The following is an 18027-nucleotide window of genomic DNA, read 5'->3' as shown; positions in this document are numbered from 1 at the left end:
GGAATTGCAAAAACAACAGGTGATGGACCGAATGTGGATCAATGTCACACATTCAACCCAGTCAAAAGATCTGGGTCCTAATCCATCGTTTTTTTGCACTCCACACCACCCTGGGTTAGACAATGGCGATATGCAAATCAGCTCTGACCCTGTGCACCATGGGAACAGTCCAGTCCGAACTACAAAAGCCATGTCCTTCCCAGAACGGAATCAAGCATCCGAGGACCGGACCGGTTTCGAGGTAACACCTCTCATCAGCCCGGCTAGCTTGACTCCAGTGGTGTGGAGTGCCTGGGACCCACGTCTGGGCATCCCCAGTACACTTATAGCGGAATTGCAAAAACAACAGGTGATGGACCGAATGTGGATCAATGTCACACATTCAACCCAGTCAAAAGATCTGGGTCCTAATCCATCGTTTTTTTGCACTCCACACCACCCTGGGTTAGACAATGGCGATATGCAAATCAGCTCTGACCCTGTGCACCATGGGAACAGTCCAGTCCGAACTACAAAAGCCATGTCCTTCCCAGAACGGAATCAAGCATCCGAGGACCGGACCGGTTTCGAGGTAACACCTCTCATCAGCCCGGCTAGCTTGACTCCAGTGGTGTGGAGTGCCTGGGACCCACGTCTGGGCATCCCCAGTACACTTATAGCGGAATTGCAAAAACAACAGGTGATGGACCGAATGTGGATCAATGTCACACATTCAACCCAGTCAAAAGATCTGGGTCCTAATCCATCGTTTTTTTGCACTCCACACCACCCTGGGTTAGACAATGGCGATATGCAAATCAGCTCTGACCCTGTGCACCATGGGAACAGTCCAGTCCGAACTACAAAAGCCATGTCCTTCCCAGAACGGAATCAAGCATCCCGGGACCGGACCGGTTTCGAGGTAACACCTCTCATCAGCCCGGCTAGCTTGACTCCAGTGGTGTGGAGTGCCTGGGACCCACGTCTGGGCATCCCCAGTACACTTATAGCGGAATTGCAAAAACAACAGGTGATGGACCGAATGTGGATCAATGTCACACATTCAACCCAGTCAAAAGATCTGGGTCCTAATCCATCGTTTTTTTGCACTCCACACCACCCTGGGTTAGACAATGGCGATATGCAAATCAGCTCTGACCCTGTGCACCATGGGAACAGTCCAGTCCGAACTACAAACCAGGGTGGTGTGGAGTGCAAAAAAACGATGGATTTGGGCCCAGATCTTTTTTGACTGGGGGAGTGTGTGACATTGATCCACATTCAGTCCATCACTTGTTGTTTTTGCAATTGCCGCCCTAAGTGCGCTGGGGATGCCCAGACGTGGGTCCCAGGCACTCCACACCACTTGGAGTCAAGCTAGCCGGGCTGATGAGAGGTGTTACCTCGAAACCGGTCCGGTCCTCGGATGCTTGATTCCGTTCTGGGAAGGACATGGCTTTTGTAGTTCGGACTGGACTGTTCCCATGGGGCAACAGGGTCAGAGCTGATTTGCATATCGCCATTGTCTAACCCAGGGTGGTGTGGAGTGCAAAAAAACGATGGATTTGGGCCCAGATCTTTTTTGACTGGGGGAGTGTGTGACATTGATCCACATTCAGTCCATCACTTGTTGTTTTTGCAATTGCCGCCCTAAGTGCGCTGGGGATGCCCAGACGTGGGTCCCAGGCACTCCACACCACTTGGAGTCAAGCTAGCCGGGCTGATGAGAGGTGTTACCTCGAAACCGGTCCGGTCCTCGGATGCTTGATTCCGTTCTGGGAAGGACATGGCTTTTGTAGTTCGGACTGGACTGTTCCCATGGGGCAACAGGGTCAGAGCTGATTTGCATATCGCCATTGTCTAACCCAGGGTGGTGTGGAGTGCAAAAAAACGATGGATTTGGGCCCAGATCTTTTTTGACTGGGGGAGTGTGTGACATTGATCCACATTCAGTCCATCACTTGTTGTTTTTGCAATTGCCGCCCTAAGTGCGCTGGGGATGCCCAGACGTGGGTCCCAGGCACTCCACACCACTTGGAGTCAAGCTAGCCGGGCTGATGAGAGGTGTTACCTCGAAACCGGTCCGGTCCTCGGATGCTTGATTCCGTTCTGGGAAGGACATGGCTTTTGTAGTTCGGACTGGACTGTTCCCATGGGGCAACAGGGTCAGAGCTGATTTGCATATCGCCATTGTCTAACCCAGGGTGGTGTGGAGTGCAAAAAAACGATGGATTTGGGCCCAGATCTTTTTTGACTGGGGGAGTGTGTGACATTGATCCACATTCAGTCCATCACTTGTTGTTTTTGCAATTGCCGCCCTAAGTGCGCTGGGGATGCCCAGACGTGGGTCCCAGGCACTCCACACCACTTGGAGTCAAGCTAGCCGGGCTGATGAGAGGTGTTACCTCGAAACCGGTCCGGTCCTCGGATGCTTGATTCCGTTCTGGGAAGGACATGGCTTTTGTAGTTCGGACTGGACTGTTCCCATGGGGCAATAGGGTCAGAGCTGATTTGCATATCGCCATTGTCTAACCCAGGGTGGTGTGGAGTGCAAAAAAACGATGGATTTGGGCCCAGATCTTTTTTGACTGGGGGAGTGTGTGACATTGATCCACATTCAGTCCATCACTTGTTGTTTTTGCAATTGCCGTCCTAAGTGCGCTGGGGATGCCCAGACGTGGGTCCCAGGCACTCCACACCACTTGGAGTCAAGCTAGCCGGGCTGATGAGAGGTGTTACCTCGAAACCGGTCCGGTCCTCGGATGCTTGATTCCGTTCTGGGAAGGACATGGCTTTTGTAGTTCGGACTGGACTGTTCCCATGGGGCAACAGGGTCAGAGCTGATTTGCATATCGCCATTGTCTAACCCAGGGTGGTGTGGAGTGCAAAAAAACGATGGATTTGGGCCCAGATCTTTTTTGACTGGGGGAGTGTGTGACATTGATCCACATTCAGTCCATCACTTGTTGTTTTTGCAATTGCCGTCCTAAGTGCGCTGGGGATGCCCAGACGTGGGTCCCAGGCACTCCACACCACTTGGAGTCAAGCTAGCCGGGCTGATGAGAGGTGTTACCTCGAAACCGGTCCGGTCCTCGGATGCTTGATTCCGTTCTGGGAAGGACATGGCTTTTGTAGTTCGGACTGGACTGTTCCCATGGGGCAACAGGGTCAGAGCTGATTTGCATATCGCCATTGTCTAACCCAGGGTGGTGTGGAGTGCAAAAAAACGATGGATTTGGGCCCAGATCTTTTTTGACTGGGGGAGTGTGTGACATTGATCCACATTCAGTCCATCACTTGTTGTTTTTGCAATTGCCGCCCTAAGTGCGCTGGGGATGCCCAGACGTGGGTCCCAGGCACTCCACACCACTTGGAGTCAAGCTAGCCGGGCTGATGAGAGGTGTTACCTCGAAACCGGTCCGGTCCTCGGATGCTTGATTCCGTTCTGGGAAGGACATGGCTTTTGTAGTTCGGACTGGACTGTTCCCATGGGGCAACAGGGTCAGAGCTGATTTGCATATCGCCATTGTCTAACCCAGGGTGGTGTGGAGTGCAAAAAAACGATGGATTTGGGCCCAGATCTTTTTTGACTGGGGGAGTGTGTGACATTGATCCACATTCAGTCCATCACTTGTTGTTTTTGCAATTGCCGCCCTAAGTGCGCTGGGGATGCCCAGACGTGGGTCCCAGGCACTCCACACCACTTGGAGTCAAGCTAGCCGGGCTGATGAGAGGTGTTGCCTCGAAACCGGTCCGGTCCTCGGATGCTTGATTCCGTTCTGGGAAGGACATGGCTTTTGTAGTTTGGACTGGACTGTTCCCATGGGGCAACAGGGTCAGAGCTGATTTGCATATCGCCATTGTCTAACCCAGGGTGGTGTGGAGTGCAAAAAAACGATGGATTTGGGCCCAGATCTTTTTTGACTGGGGGAGTGTGTGACATTGATCCACATTCAGTCCATCACTTGTTGTTTTTGCAATTGCCGCCCTAAGTGCGCTGGGGATGCCCAGACGTGGGTCCCAGGCACTCCACACCACTTGGAGTCAAGCTAGCCGGGCTGATGAGAGGTGTTACCTCGAAACCGGTCCGGTCCTCGGATGCTTGATTCCGTTCTGGGAAGGACATGGCTTTTGTAGTTCGGACTGGACTGTTCCCATGGGGCAACAGGGTCAGAGCTGATTTGCATATCGCCATTGTCTAACCCAGGGTGGTGTGGAGTGCAAAAAAACGATGGATTTGGGCCCAGATCTTTTTTGACTGGGGGAGTGTGTGACATTGATCCACATTCAGTCCATCACTTGTTGTTTTTGCAGCTTCCATGCCTGAGGCACCACCGCCGAAGTGAAGGAGGAATTAATCACTTGGCATAGTGGATCAAGAAGGACCGGAAGACAATCCTTAAAGCGGTCCGGTCGCATGGGGTCTAGAGGAGACCCGGATTTGACCCTAGTGCTTAGGGCGAGTAGCTCGTCCTGGGTGATAGTAGGAATGGCCGCTAGAGTAGCCGCAGGAAGGGGAGCAACCAGGGCTACCTGGACCGTGGGGCAGCTGGGGAAAGATTTATAAATAGTTTCCACTTTCTGGACAAAGAATTCAGCCAATGCTTCACACTGTTCGCCAGACGTGAATGTGTGAGCAGGGATTTTTTTTCCTGTTTTTAAGGTCACTCAGTATTTTAAAAATGCATTTAGCGGGATTTTTGCTGGACTTAATCTCATTAGTGAGATGGGCTGCATGTGCCAGGTGTATAGCCTTATGGTAGCCTTTAATCCCATCCTGGTACCGCTTTTTCGCCCCCGAGTCATAGTTCTTTCTCCAAACCCGTTCCAGTTTTTTACAGGTACTTCGCAAACTAGCGAGAGAGTCATTGTACCAGGGGTTGGAGCTAGAGCAGCGACCGACGGATTGCTTTGCCGGGATAAGGGAATCAAGAGCATATATAAGCCAGTAACAGAGAGTTTTATATGCAGGTTCTGGATTGGTGCTTAACGTTGAATCGTTTTATTAGGTTAAAGAATGTCTTTTTTTGGGGGGAAAGTCGTGGCTCGCAATTCTCATGGGAGGAGGGTAACATAAAAAACTAAAAAACTTACCTGATCCCAATCCCGGTTCCGCGCCGTCTCTGTCTGCGTCCAGTTTGTCGGCCGGTCCGGACTCAGGAGCAGGATTGCAGGAACAGGTCTGGGCCGGTCCGGAGCAGGAACAACTTCAGACTGCGCAGCTGGTGTCTCACTCGCAGTCGCAGCCAATCCAAGTGCTGCATTAGCAGTGCCAGGATTGGCTAGGGCACGGATACAGCCCGCCCCTAGGAGACCGGAGGCTGCGACGGCCTCTCGGGGTTTCCCCCCTCCCTCCCTCGCCTACTGAGTATGGTAGTGGCTGACAGTGCGCATGTACGGGCTGGTAAAAAAAATGACCAGCCCATACCCGAACATGCGCACTCGACACTGTCAGTGACAGTCTGTCACTCAAACTGTCTTGAGAGCTGCCGCAGCTCCGCCCCACCCCACCCCCTTCAGTGGCCGATTGCCGCACGCGCATGTCCCAGAAGCGCGAGTGTGGAGCAGTTGTCCAATTGCTTCATTTGCTTCACTTGCACTAATTTAGGGGGATGTGACTAGTGGGCCACCGCCCCAGCGCACCATGGACGCACCGTCCCTGCTGGTCAGATTCTATCCATTTCTATATGTAGAGAAGTCAGGTGGTTCACGGAGCACACATTCTAAACAGGCCGCTGCTCAGAGAGGCCTAGATGCACTGCAGATTTAGTAGAAAGTGCAGCATCCCATCCAGCAGAGACAAAGTAGGTGGCCAAGAAGCCAGAATTTTTAGCAGCCCGGCAGTGGAGAAAGAAGGGGGCAGGGCAGGCCGCTAGATCCCATTTTCATTGCATGCAGCAGATGGTAGTAGAGGAGAAGAAACAATGCTGTGGGCTATAGGCTGCTGCACTGCAGTGCCACATATGAGGTGGCTAGTGGGAAGGGCCACCGCTATTTCTGTGTGGACTGGGAGCAGAGCAGTCACAGCCACCCTGAAGCTGATGGAGGCTGCTGTAATGCTCCACAGCTCGTAGGTGCCAACTCGCCAAACTGACAAACTCCTGAGCTGCGCTGCATTCTTGGACCCAAGCTGTCTGCATGGTCTGTAAGCGTTCCTACAAAACGAGGCCTGAAAGTGAAACACCCGACAATCGTCGTTTAAGCTTATCTATAAAGAGGCTTGAGAAGCAGCATTCAAATAATAAACGTGTTAGGATTCAGAACGAGGCTGCGTTTTAAGCTTTTTTTCTGAATGCTGACACGTTTATTATCTGAATCCTGCTTCTCAAGCTGCTTTTGATAACTTGGAAGTCGCTTGTCAGGGTGGTGTGTGTTCAAGGCCTTGGGTGGCATGGCACTAAACTCCGCTACGCCGTGGCTTACCGAGTTTTTGCAAAACTCCGCTCTCCAAGCAGAATAGCAAAAACTCAGTGAAATGCGCCGGCGTAGTAGAGTTTACTGCCCACACATAATCTATACAGTCACACGGGTGTTTGAGGTGTGTCCTGTCTTTCCTGGGTGACTAATGGCCAGGCTGAATAGACCTTTCTGCATTTAAAGTGGTGGGAGGGGTTTTCACTAGCACCTGAATAGGTTGTGTATGCTCTGCACAATGCTTTCTCCACCTCCTGTAGTGAAGCTGGACCAGGGAGGACAGAACTGGTTTGGACTGAACTCAGAGACTCTGGGAACAAAGACCACAAAGAGAAAATGGGGTATAAGTATTGGACCTAATACCCCAGAACTTTAGATCATTTCTGGAACTAAGAGGACCCTACCAAGAAGAACAGCTGAAGAGATGCCAGGAGGAGTACTGCATCTTTGCTGTGTTGCTTTGTTAGGTTGGCCTGCAGTTGCTGCTTCTGTAAGTGGACAGAGGAAAGGAGGACTCAAACTTTTGCCCTGCTGTGTTATTGTGCTTAAAGAAGATCTCCAAGGGCTTGATGTAGAGTTTGGTTCCTGTTCAGAAGTCTCTGGGACACAAAACCTTCACCTGCAGCACCCTTGAACTAAATTACTGGGAGCTCTGACCTGCCTTGTGGTGCCAACTCAAGTTCTGGGCCCTTGGAGGTTGTTCCTGCTGCAAAGAACTAAAGAAACCTGAAAATCACCATTCCAGCGGCTGTTTTTCCAATGCAGCACCGCCATGCGGGAAGAATTTCCACGCACCGCCATAGTGCTGCTGAAGCATCGGCACAGTACCTGTCAGCGGGTGAAAAATCTGCTGCACGCCGAGTCAAGTGCACCAAGCTCCAAAGTCCGAGATCACCTCACCGACTCCAACGCAGGCCCTGCTGACGCATCATGGAACCATGGCTGAAAGAAATCGATACAACACCTGTTTTGCATCGACCTCCAGCGCATCCAGAGTTCCAAGCATCACACCTCTACAGCAAATTTTTAGACGCCTCACACACAGACCAGAATCATCTTAGAATCGACGCTTCACTTCCCAATACAGTCCAGATTCAACGCAACGCTTCTCCTTCGTGCAGCAGAACTGATGTACTTCCCTCCCGAAGTCCCTTCTCTGCGACTGTTTGGCCTTGTAATTTTGACGCATCTGAAGGTACATTGTGTAAAATCACACATCCATAGATTTCTATGGACCGAATTGATAGAAACCTTTTAAAAGTGATATTTTAATATATGTATGTTGTTTTTTTGTCGTTTTGGTCTTGTTTGGTTTAAATAAAGATACTTTATTTTTCTAAACTGGTGTGGTTTCCATTTGTGGTGTTTTCTCTGGGTTATTGTCTGTTTGAGTACAAATACTTTACACATTGCCTTTGGGATGAGCCTGTCTGCTCGTGCCAAGCTACAAAGAAGGTGAGCAAGGATTATCTGGAGTGTGTAACTCCCTTATCCTGACTAGAAGAAAGGGTCCCTACTTGGACAGGGTGCACTGCCAACTAAAGACCCCCAATTCTAACAGTATGGTAGAGTGGTGTGAGAGAAACAAGTGAAGGGATAAAGGACTTGTGCTCACAAGCTTCAAATATACAATACAGATCAGACTTGCATGAGAATATTTGCAAGAAAAACAACTTTTTTTCTTTTTCTTTACTAGAACGAGACCCGCTTGGTGGATGGAAGGGCCATCATTCAATGGGATTTATTTGCTTCAAATGGAATAATCCACATCATTTCAGGGCCTTTGAGAGCTCCACCTGTGCCAGTCGTAAGTCTTTTATTTCCTTTGAATAACACTCTGTAGAATGCACATTCTGTGATACCTCCTTTCCTTCTGTTTAGTTGCAAATAATGATGGATAGTCATGTAGAAGTGCTCTTTTCAGAGTCCATTGTGAAGAAGTTGAGCAGTCCAATGTTAAGTCACTTGTAAATACATGTTTTATTTTGTCGAGCATCTACAGCTAGTTGCTGCTGCAGTTCTTAGAACGGGCAGTCATCCTAAAAGCTCTAGCGAAAATGAAAATAATGTAGAATTAGCACACAGCTAGATACAATATGAAATTGGGCTCCACGATTTCTGCAATATTGTCAGTTAACGTGATGAGGGAGCTCTTTCCAGTCAGTTAGGTATGCTTATAGCAGGGTGTGACCATCGCAGACCGATGTCTGTCTAGCAAGGGAACAGACAGTGTATGGGGGGAGTGGTGAGTGTGTACTCCATAGAAAATCACAAGAGTTCTTATCAGGATTAATATCCGTTCTTTCAAGTTGTGATACAGAGGACAGAACTATTTCTGATTGCAATAGGATATCTTTATTATTTTTTGTAGAGCATGGACAGCCGACACGTGTTTCGCCCCCTCTTGGCGATTTGCGCCGGGGCTTTCTCAAGGCTAGTTTTACATATATGGCGTAAATTATTGTGATTTCCAATTTTTTCCGTGTCCAAAATACAGAAAGTTCAATTTTCCAGGAGCAGAAATTCTTCTGTCAGTTTTGTTAGGCTGTTGCCGTATTGGGTCCCTGCTCCTAGTCCTCCATCGTCACGATAGTTCTCGGGTTGAATCCCAGGATGAAAGAACGGATATTAATCCTGATAAGAACTCTTGTGATTTTCTATGGAGTACACACTCACCACTTCTCAAACCTGTATTCCTACATGAAGCCCAAGAGGTCCAGAGCTTTGAGTGTGTCTCCATTCACCTACAAATACAGCTTATCTAAGCGTTGTTCAAGCCTTAGAATCCCTGGACCTTTGCTACCTTGCCCACAGTGTATGGGGGAGTTCTCATTAGTACAGATTGACCCATAGACCCCTCACACTCAACCCAACAATGTGAGGCATGAACTTGAAACAAGATACTCCGTTATCTAACTGGAGGAAACTTGCATGAATTATAAACCCTATATGTCTTCTACACCAGGTTCATTGCTGGTGGCCCCACTGATGGGCAGCTCCTCTCAACTTATTCTATTTCCAAGCGTTGAGATCAGACTCTGTGGTACAATACATGAGTTTGTAATGTGACACTTCAGACCATATCCATGGCACACAAAGGAAAACTCTAGGCTAAAACTGTGTAAAATCCGCCATTACTAAACACGCTTTCTTCTTTCAACTGGAGATGTTCAGCTGAAGCATGATTCGCATTTGAGATAAAGGGATAGAGAGTGTTCACTAAATGAGTTGTTAAGAAGAATGGGTCTTTACCATGGTGTGTTAATGCATGACCCAACCTGCCCCTCAGCGTGTCGCCATTGCGACCAGGTCTCTTCCTGAGATAGTCTTCTTCAGGACAAAGAACTTTCAAAAAGGAGCTTAGTACAGCATGCCCTGAGCTGAGTTCCAGGTTTATAAGTGTTTACCTTCGGAGATCTGCATCTTCTACCAAGATGGAGCCTGTCTTTGTTCCATCTGTGATCACACATTATTAGCAATGTATAGATGGATCAACAAACATCTGTCCATTTCATAGCAGGCCACCTTCTAAGAATTGCAAGTGTAATGGGACACTGTTTGCATGCATATATAAAAATAAGTTTGAATGTGTCATTTCCAGTTTAAAGAATCAATCAGGGATGGATTCAGTAGTCCCGGTTATATAGCAAATGCGAGCATGCATTGTGCTCTCAGATTCGAACAATCTCCATTTCTTTTGATCAGGCTGCTGTACATGCTGGAGTTGGAGCAGGAATATTCTTCATAATACTCACAGTGATTGGACTCATCGCATTTGCTGGCTACTCATTCCATACATTCAGTAAAGGACGCATCCGCTTTCAGAAGTTCACGGTATGATCATTTGATATCAAAATGGAATTTTCTAAATTGTAATTATTTCTTTGTGTGCTTATCTTCTCAGCTCTGTCTATGGTGTCATATTTTCTGTTTTTACCCAAACCCTTCTCTTCCCTTCTCCCTCTTCTAGCATTCTACTCTATCACCATTGTCATTTTCATTCTTTCGCTTGTTTTTTTTTTCATTATATCATACTCCCTCACTCCCCCTCTTTGCCATTCCTTACTCTCCTTATCTCAGCCATACCCTCCTTTCTGCACCCTATTTCTTTATTCCACTCTTTCTATCACTCAACATTTCCTCCTTTCATTTCTTTCTGTTCCCCTTTCTCTTTCTTTCTTCCTCCTTACCCCAGTTCGCTGCTTGGCTGTCCCTCCACCACAGGCTGTGGAGGTAACCAATAAAGATGGATGACTCCAGTGCCTCCCAGGCACCCTTGACACTTTTGGGGATACCAGCAGAATGCAGCACAGATAGAAGTAGCAAATCGTCATTATTTAATGATTGTTTATGTGCAGGAAGGGACATCTTCCTGCACATAAACAATCATTCATGGCCTTTTGCTCATTCTATGTGTGTTACAGAATGCAGCACACATAGAAAAAGCAAAAACGAGTAGAAATGAAAGTATTTCTAGTCCTTTCGCCATTCTATCGCCTGCTGTTGCATGGCGTTAGTTTTAGACATTGCCTCAGATTTACACATCCTTGTAAATCTAGGGCAGTTCCAAAAGCAATGGGTGTTGTTGTTGCCCACAGCAACACTCATAGCATGCCCCTTTCACGCGAAATGAGGGGTGTAAAGAGGCCTTATTTACAAGGCGGCTTTAAACCACCTAACGTGGCTGAAGACCACTTTGTAAATATGGAGAAGGTGATATCGCCACCAGAGCGTTGCTAAAAGTGATGTTCTGGTGGCGATATCACCTTCTAAACACACCCCTTTTTCCATGTCTGGGCCCCCCTGCAGAGATGTTGCACTGTGCAACTGCTGTAAAACTAATTATACAGAGACTAGCAACAATAGTTTATTACTGTTTATATTACTGCAGCTACCACTGCAGGGACTTTGAAAATCATCTCTGAATGGCTTCTATTTCAGCATTATCAGGGAACGTCGTTTCTGGATGGAAATATAGGTATTTCATACTTAGTTCTGCAGAAATGCAATTCTCCTGCCTAGGGTAGCATTAGATGAAAACTCAAAATATAAAAGGGGAGAGGTGTGGCTGTGCAGTCTAAAATAGGTTTGTGTATCAGTAATATTCCCAGAGCACAATTTAATAGGATACAAATTTAAGTGAGGAACTGACAAATTAGTGCCAATCCGCCCCTGCAGCTCTCTATGGCAGTGGTTCTGTTGAAGCGGAGGGTCTGTGGATGCAGTAAAGGTGCATTTACAATCCTAACTTCAGTCCTAGAAAATATGGTGAAAGTGCAATTTTTCCAAAATATTACAGGAGGCGTATTTACTAGTTCTCAAATTCAAATTTCAAAGCTTTATTCGACAGCATGTCATAAAAGCGGTTATACATCCTAACACTACACAATAAATACTACAAAGTTAAATTCATTATTTTAAAAACTCATTAAACCATATTGCTGTCTTATTACAGATTATAAACAATTTATACAGAATAATTAAAATAATTCAATTCAATAAAACATGAGTTTAAAAAGTTGATCTGAGATTGAACGGTGTCAAAAAATTGATTGGGAAGCATCTGAGAACTTCAGAGTGCGGGTGCGTATAGTCCAGACCCACCCTAGAAATGTTGCAACAGCAATCGCCACGCAGGGTGTACAATCTGATTCCAGTACTCTTAACGCCTCTTTGTACCTACGCGTTCCTAGATTTAAACACACAGATTTTATCCACTTCCGACGGGGGCTTGCGTAAAGGGGACATACAAACAGCAGATGAGGAATGCTCTCAGTCAATTTTTTACAGTGGTGGCATTTGTCATCCTGAGTTGCTGACCATTGTGGGTAAATACCTTCTACTCCAGCCCTGAATCCTTATAAGGAAAGTTGAGCATTCCTAAGTATTTTTGTTTTTTTTAAAGTGATGAAAAGTTGTATTTTTACATTACTGAGAAATGCTGTCCTAAACACACAACTCAAGGTAAAGACCTACATGAGGGTATGTAGCCAAAGAAAGAAACGAGCCCTTCTGGCAAGATGACTCTGAACTGAGATGTCCTTTATATCCGATTGTGAAGAAGGACAAGTGGCTGAGGTTTGACTGTCGGATCTTGTCAGCCAGGGACAGTGCAGTCTCTGCACTCATTGGGGTTCTGGTCCTTCAGCAGCTGTCCAGGAACAGGCACAGGGCAGATGAATTCCACATTTCTACCCACCCACATAAAGTGAGCTGCGGCTCTGATGATCTGAAACAGATCTTGGGGAGTGACAGATATAGCTGCTGGAGTGCCATGAACAGACTGGTGTGTGAGGGCAATCAACCTGACTGGATAAAGGGGAGGTGGTTTTACCATGTGGAATCCAGTGGCAGGCTGAGACAGGTGAGGCGGGTCACATCTATCGCAGTGGTGCCTAAGAGAATCCTTTGTAAGAGGAGCACAACAATTTGGGCCCATATATATAATTTTTTTATGTAGTGCAACACAGTAAGTCACCTTGATGTGTGAAAGGGGAAAGGGCAGGAATGTGCGTTATTTAACATAAAATGTTGCATTCTTGCCGTTTACTAGTGACGGCGCTCTTTTGGCTGCATAGTGCCAGCGCAGGCACCCTTGTGTCATGGTGTAAGGGCGCCTGCGTTGTAGGTAGAATTGGTTTTGTGCAGGAAGGTAGGCCTTCCTGCACAAAAATAATAATGAGAGGCATTTTCCTCTTTCTATGTGTGCTGCAGAATGCAGCACACGTAGAGAGACGAAAAATCAAGGAGAAAAAAAGATATTTCTCCTCATTACATCTCACCTTTGGAGGTGTAGCATTTTGATGCGTTCCCAGGTCTATCGCTAATGGTAAATCTAGGAATGTGCCAAAATCCATGGTGGATGTGTGAGAACAACTCAAGCAGCCTCTAATCTGACTTATCTAGTTTCTAAAGTGGTAATTACTCAAACAGAACATTTCGCCATAGTACAAAATCTCAGCACAAAAATAACTTTCTAATTTTGTTTATTTATCAAAAATATTTTTTTAAACATGTGTTTCTCTATTTTCATATACTTTTTTATCATTTAAACTCACAAAGGCATTAACAGATGAAACCAAATCATATTGTTATTTACATTGAAAAGAAGACATACTTCGCTTCTCTCTGTATTGATTTTATATTATAGTAACCCCCAAATGTGCAGCCACGCTTCACCCATGGAATGCCTCCCTGGGGCAGAGTAATGCCAACCTTGTGTAACTCTAGATTTATCAAGCCATGCAGGGCCACACAAGGTGGCCTTGTGTGGCTTCATAAATCTCACACAGGTGTTGTGTCGCCTTTGCGCCCCATTGGGTGGGGCAAGGGTTATACAAAACCTTGATAAATATGGCCCTGGGCCTCCAGGAGCTTTGATGTATTCTGTATCAATGTTCTCAATGCCAAGAGATTTGATCATTCCAAGGCGTGTACAAAGGGTGAGAGACAAGAGACTTGGCCTCCAATATGTGTGTCAGGCACTGTATATATTATTAGGACTTTTACCCCAGTTCCCTTTTCTGTGTCTCTGAGGATAAGCACCATATATTAATTATTATATCAAACAATTGTATTTCAGGTTATGTAATCAGTTACTATGATTTGTTACGCCAAGCTTAGAGTAAGGGTATGTCAAACGATATAGGCAGTTTCTGAGTTGAGACTTTAAGGAAAAGTGTGTGTGGCTAGGATTTGACCATCAATGGAGGGAAATGGAAAAGTGCGGGGAAAGAGATGAACACAAAATCCGTAGTACAGATGTCTTATAGACAAAAGTCATGAAAGCTTGGGGAGAGAACGAGTTAATAGGACTGTAGTCTCTAGTGATTTTAGTACTAGAAAGCTAAATTTCAATACAAAAAATGACATTAAGTAATGTATCTGCCCACCATTGAAGTTGCGTGGAACTCTTGGAGAAAGTTACTGCAAAGACATTGGGGCATATTATCAAGGACGGGCGATACATTATCGCCGCTTTTATCGGCAGGAAACTGCCGATAAAGCGGCGATAATGGCCTTGATTATATGCTCTATGAATTCCAATCGAAGTCCATCTTAGATGTGTTCACATCTAACATGGGCTTCGATTAGAATTCATAGAGCATATTATCAAGGCCATTATCGCCGCTTTATCGGCAGTTTCCTGCCGATAAAAGCGGCGATAATGTATCGCCTGTCCTTGATAATATGCCCCATTGTACGCTTCGAATATAGCTAGAGGTTGCTTTTTAGTCTGGGGTATTTATAGGGGATAAGGCTGTCACTCTGCAGAAAATGTTCCTTTTCTCTAGGGGCTAGACTATCCACAGGCCTAGGTCTCGGAGACTGTGCATCTGCATCATGCTTACTCCTTCAGTATATTTTTCAGTGTGGATGAATTCCTTTCAGTCTCTCCAGCCCCTGCTGCCTCCCCCTAAAAGAGGGTGCTTGAGATACTTACTCTACCTATACACATTTGTTCCAAATTTTGTATGTGCATTTGTTGTGGAAACTCCCCTTTTCACCCCCTTTTTTAGATGTAGGACTTTAGAAGATGTAAATGACTTAAGATCCAGACAAAATTATTTAGAAAAAAATACTAAAAATATGTTAATTACAAGCTTATAAGGGGTTTAAGGTAGAACGTGGAGAGAGACGAATACACATAGAAAGTCAATAAGGTCTTTTCTTGTTGTAAAAGTCAATGGGAGCCCTTTACAGTCTATGAACATTTTAAATAAATAAGATTGTTTATAGTATTTTCAAAGGTCCTTTGTCTGGCCAGGAAAATGGTTAGCCAAGCTGTAATGAACAATGGTAGTCGAAGGATAATGGTTGGACGTGGTGACTAAAGTATGCAGATTTATGTATCTCTGTGTATCTAAAAATCCGTACCTATAAAACGCGTATTCTAAGTCACAGAAGGACGTTAGATATATTTACAATGTAGTAGCTCCATCTGAAAATTAATCTGTAGTACTATCAATGTTTTCCTTTTGCCAACAGGAAGAGCATACCGACTGATCTGCAGCATAGCTAGTTCACGCTTGTAGTTTTTGTGAATATGCCCTCCATCACTGAAGCTGTGCTTTCCTTTCACATACTGTTGTTTAGTACAATTTTCTAACTTTTACTTTTGTTTTGCAGTCAAATGAAAATATAAGTGTATCCGCACTGGACAAAGTTTCGTTATCAAACCCAATGTATGAAAGCTCAACCACTTCTGTGGCAACTCCCTCCGAGCCGGCATACGATGCATTTTCTGTGAGTTTGACACCAATGCATTCCCTTTGTTTTCACACTGTCTGTTTAAGTCAGATGCTTGCCTGGTGTTTGATTGGATGACAGCAGGTAGATGAATGTGGTTTGATGGCACTGAGACAGTTCACAAACAGCAAGACTCAATGGTAGAACCTAGAGACACAGTCATTGCTTGTTCCCATACTCGCCGATAGACTTTCAAAACTCCTCCCTCTTCTCAAGAAAGCACAGTAGCCTTTTTTTGAGGTGTCTAAATCAAATCAACACAGAAAAACAGACGCTCGGCTCTGTGCTCATCCAGCACAGTCTTTCATGATACAGGCAAATCTGATTCCACATAGATGTAAGCAGTCCGCAACATATACTGTAGGGCTACATGGCGGCTGATAGAGATGGCAGCTGATGTCGATTGCACATTAGCAAATTCCCTTCTCGAGAGCGTAATCATTTAAAAAGATGTCTAAGTTGGGGTGCAATGCACAAGAGAGGGTTAGGGAGTCTTGCTTTGTTGGAAGTTTCCCTAAACACTTTTCAGTACTACAAGACACACCTCACTCCCACCACACCATACTCTACTTTCTCTCAATGAGTATAAAGCAGTTTAGCACTTCATGAACTATGCATTTACCTTCCTAAAACCTATCAAAACGGTAAATGTTTACCATGTATTAAGAGTTCTGAAGATCTTTCTTAATTTGGATTTTTACAGGACTCAGATGAACAGCAGTTGGTCACAGACCCGTACGAGTGATTAGTGCGCTGAGACGTGGAATCTACATTTTCAACTGTGAACGACAAACATATTTTTGCTGAGACGAGAATTAGTGTTTACTGTAATAAAATGTGAATATTTAATGTCCGTTTTGTGCGTTCCAAATTCATAGCAGAATGAAACAAATACTAGCATCCTTTCAAAGATCAAAGTACAGTACTTTTGAGGTGTATACATTTTGATATGTCATTCATTCAATATCAGGTTTAGGTGTGAAGGCGAGACTTGAAGATGTTATTTCTGCTCCCGTGTGCCAAGTCTTTGTTATATACCTCTGTTGTCAGAAGCCTGAATAGTCTTTCAGCTTTTTTGTGTTATCAATGTAACATGTTTTGTCAGTTGCTTCTTTTGCACTAAAATGGATTATCACACAAATCTATTTCTCCTTAATAAAGTTTTTATCAGTGTTTTTATAGTTTGACATGACCCAAGTGAATCTTTTACATAACTTAACCCATTTGCTGCTAGGCTTTCCCAAAGGCCCCAAACCCCAGCCCCATCACCCCAAATTCTAAGCCATTTTTTGACTATTCAGGATAGCTTGCGCCTAGGCCTCCATAACTTTTTTTACACATAAGGTATCCACACCAATTTTATGTCCTTCTTTCCCAACATCTTGGGGATTACTGTAACGGACTCCTTATATCAGCAAATGACAGCTTGCTGAGGAGGTTACAGGTGGCTCAGAACACCGTGGCAAAATTGGTCCTCAATGCCCCACCCAGAACTCCCTCCCGTCCTCTTTTGGAAAAACTTCACTGGTTGCCAATCCGACAACGGATTAAATTCAAAACTTGTGTCATACACAAAAGCATTTTTGGCTCTGGCCCCCTGTATTTGGCTGAAAAATTAATCCCTTATAAACCTGTATGCACCCTCCGTTCTAGCAATCAATTTCTGCTACAGGTCCCGCCCATTAGAAAGACGAGACTGGGAGGCAGAGCCCTTTCGTTCCTGGGCCTCAGTCTCTGGAATAAACTATCTTTTAACCTGAGATGTTGCCCCAACTATCAAATGTTTAGGAAACTGCTGAAGACTTTCCTGTTTTAAATATTCTTCCCCTCTTCAACGCACTCATGAGAAGTACTGTTTTTATTCCGGTTGGGTGAACCAGGCGCAGAGATACTCCTCCGGGAGTCGAGCCTTGTGCTATATAAGCCTCTAAAATAAAAAATAAATAAATACAATCCAAGGGTACACAGCTACACAGCTAAATTTAGTTTTTTTGAGGAAAATGGGAAAAAGTGCTGCAGAAGAAAGCTTCTTTTTTTGCCTGAAAATTGCATCAACAAAAGGTTTGTGGTGCTAAAATCTACATCTTCCCAGCTTATAGGCCAGGCAGATTTGATTCAGGAAACCAAATTTCTTACCACAGTTTGCAGTTTTACTGGGAGACAGCCCATTTTTCCTATTTTTTATGCTTTCAGCTGCCTTCCAGGTAGTGGTGTAAATGGGTGCAAAACCCTTGGTGGATCCCAGATAAATATACATTTCTGAAAACTAGACAAAATTATGAATTCAGCAAGGGGTCCTTTGTGTAGATCCTCAAGGTTTTCCTATAGAAAAGAGATTTCTCAATAAAAAAAAATATTTAAATTAAGTTACCAAAAAAACAGCTA

At 45.2% G+C, this 18027-nt stretch overlaps 1 protein-coding gene across 1 annotated transcript in view; it reads left to right on the top strand.

Moving 5' to 3' along the window:
• Positions 1 to 16823, top strand: part of STAB2 (stabilin 2) — an 880852-nt gene extending 864029 nt beyond the window's left edge. The window contains exons 66-69 of the mRNA XM_086919174.1: positions 8090 to 8200; positions 10099 to 10227; positions 15523 to 15639; positions 16346 to 16823. Of these exons, the coding sequence (XP_086775300.1) occupies positions 8090 to 8200; positions 10099 to 10227; positions 15523 to 15639; positions 16346 to 16387 (399 nt within the window). The 3' untranslated portion in view covers positions 16388 to 16823. The remainder of the gene's footprint in view (positions 1 to 8089; positions 8201 to 10098; positions 10228 to 15522; positions 15640 to 16345) is intronic.
• The last annotated feature ends 1204 nt before the right edge of the window (positions 16824 to 18027 follow it).

The sequence above is a fragment of the Lissotriton vulgaris genome, chromosome 1_1 (genome assembly GCF_964263255.1).
Source record: "Lissotriton vulgaris chromosome 1_1, aLisVul1.2, whole genome shotgun sequence".
Taxonomy (NCBI): Eukaryota; Metazoa; Chordata; class Amphibia; order Caudata; family Salamandridae; genus Lissotriton; species Lissotriton vulgaris.
This window is presented reverse-complemented; position numbering and strand designations above follow the sequence as displayed.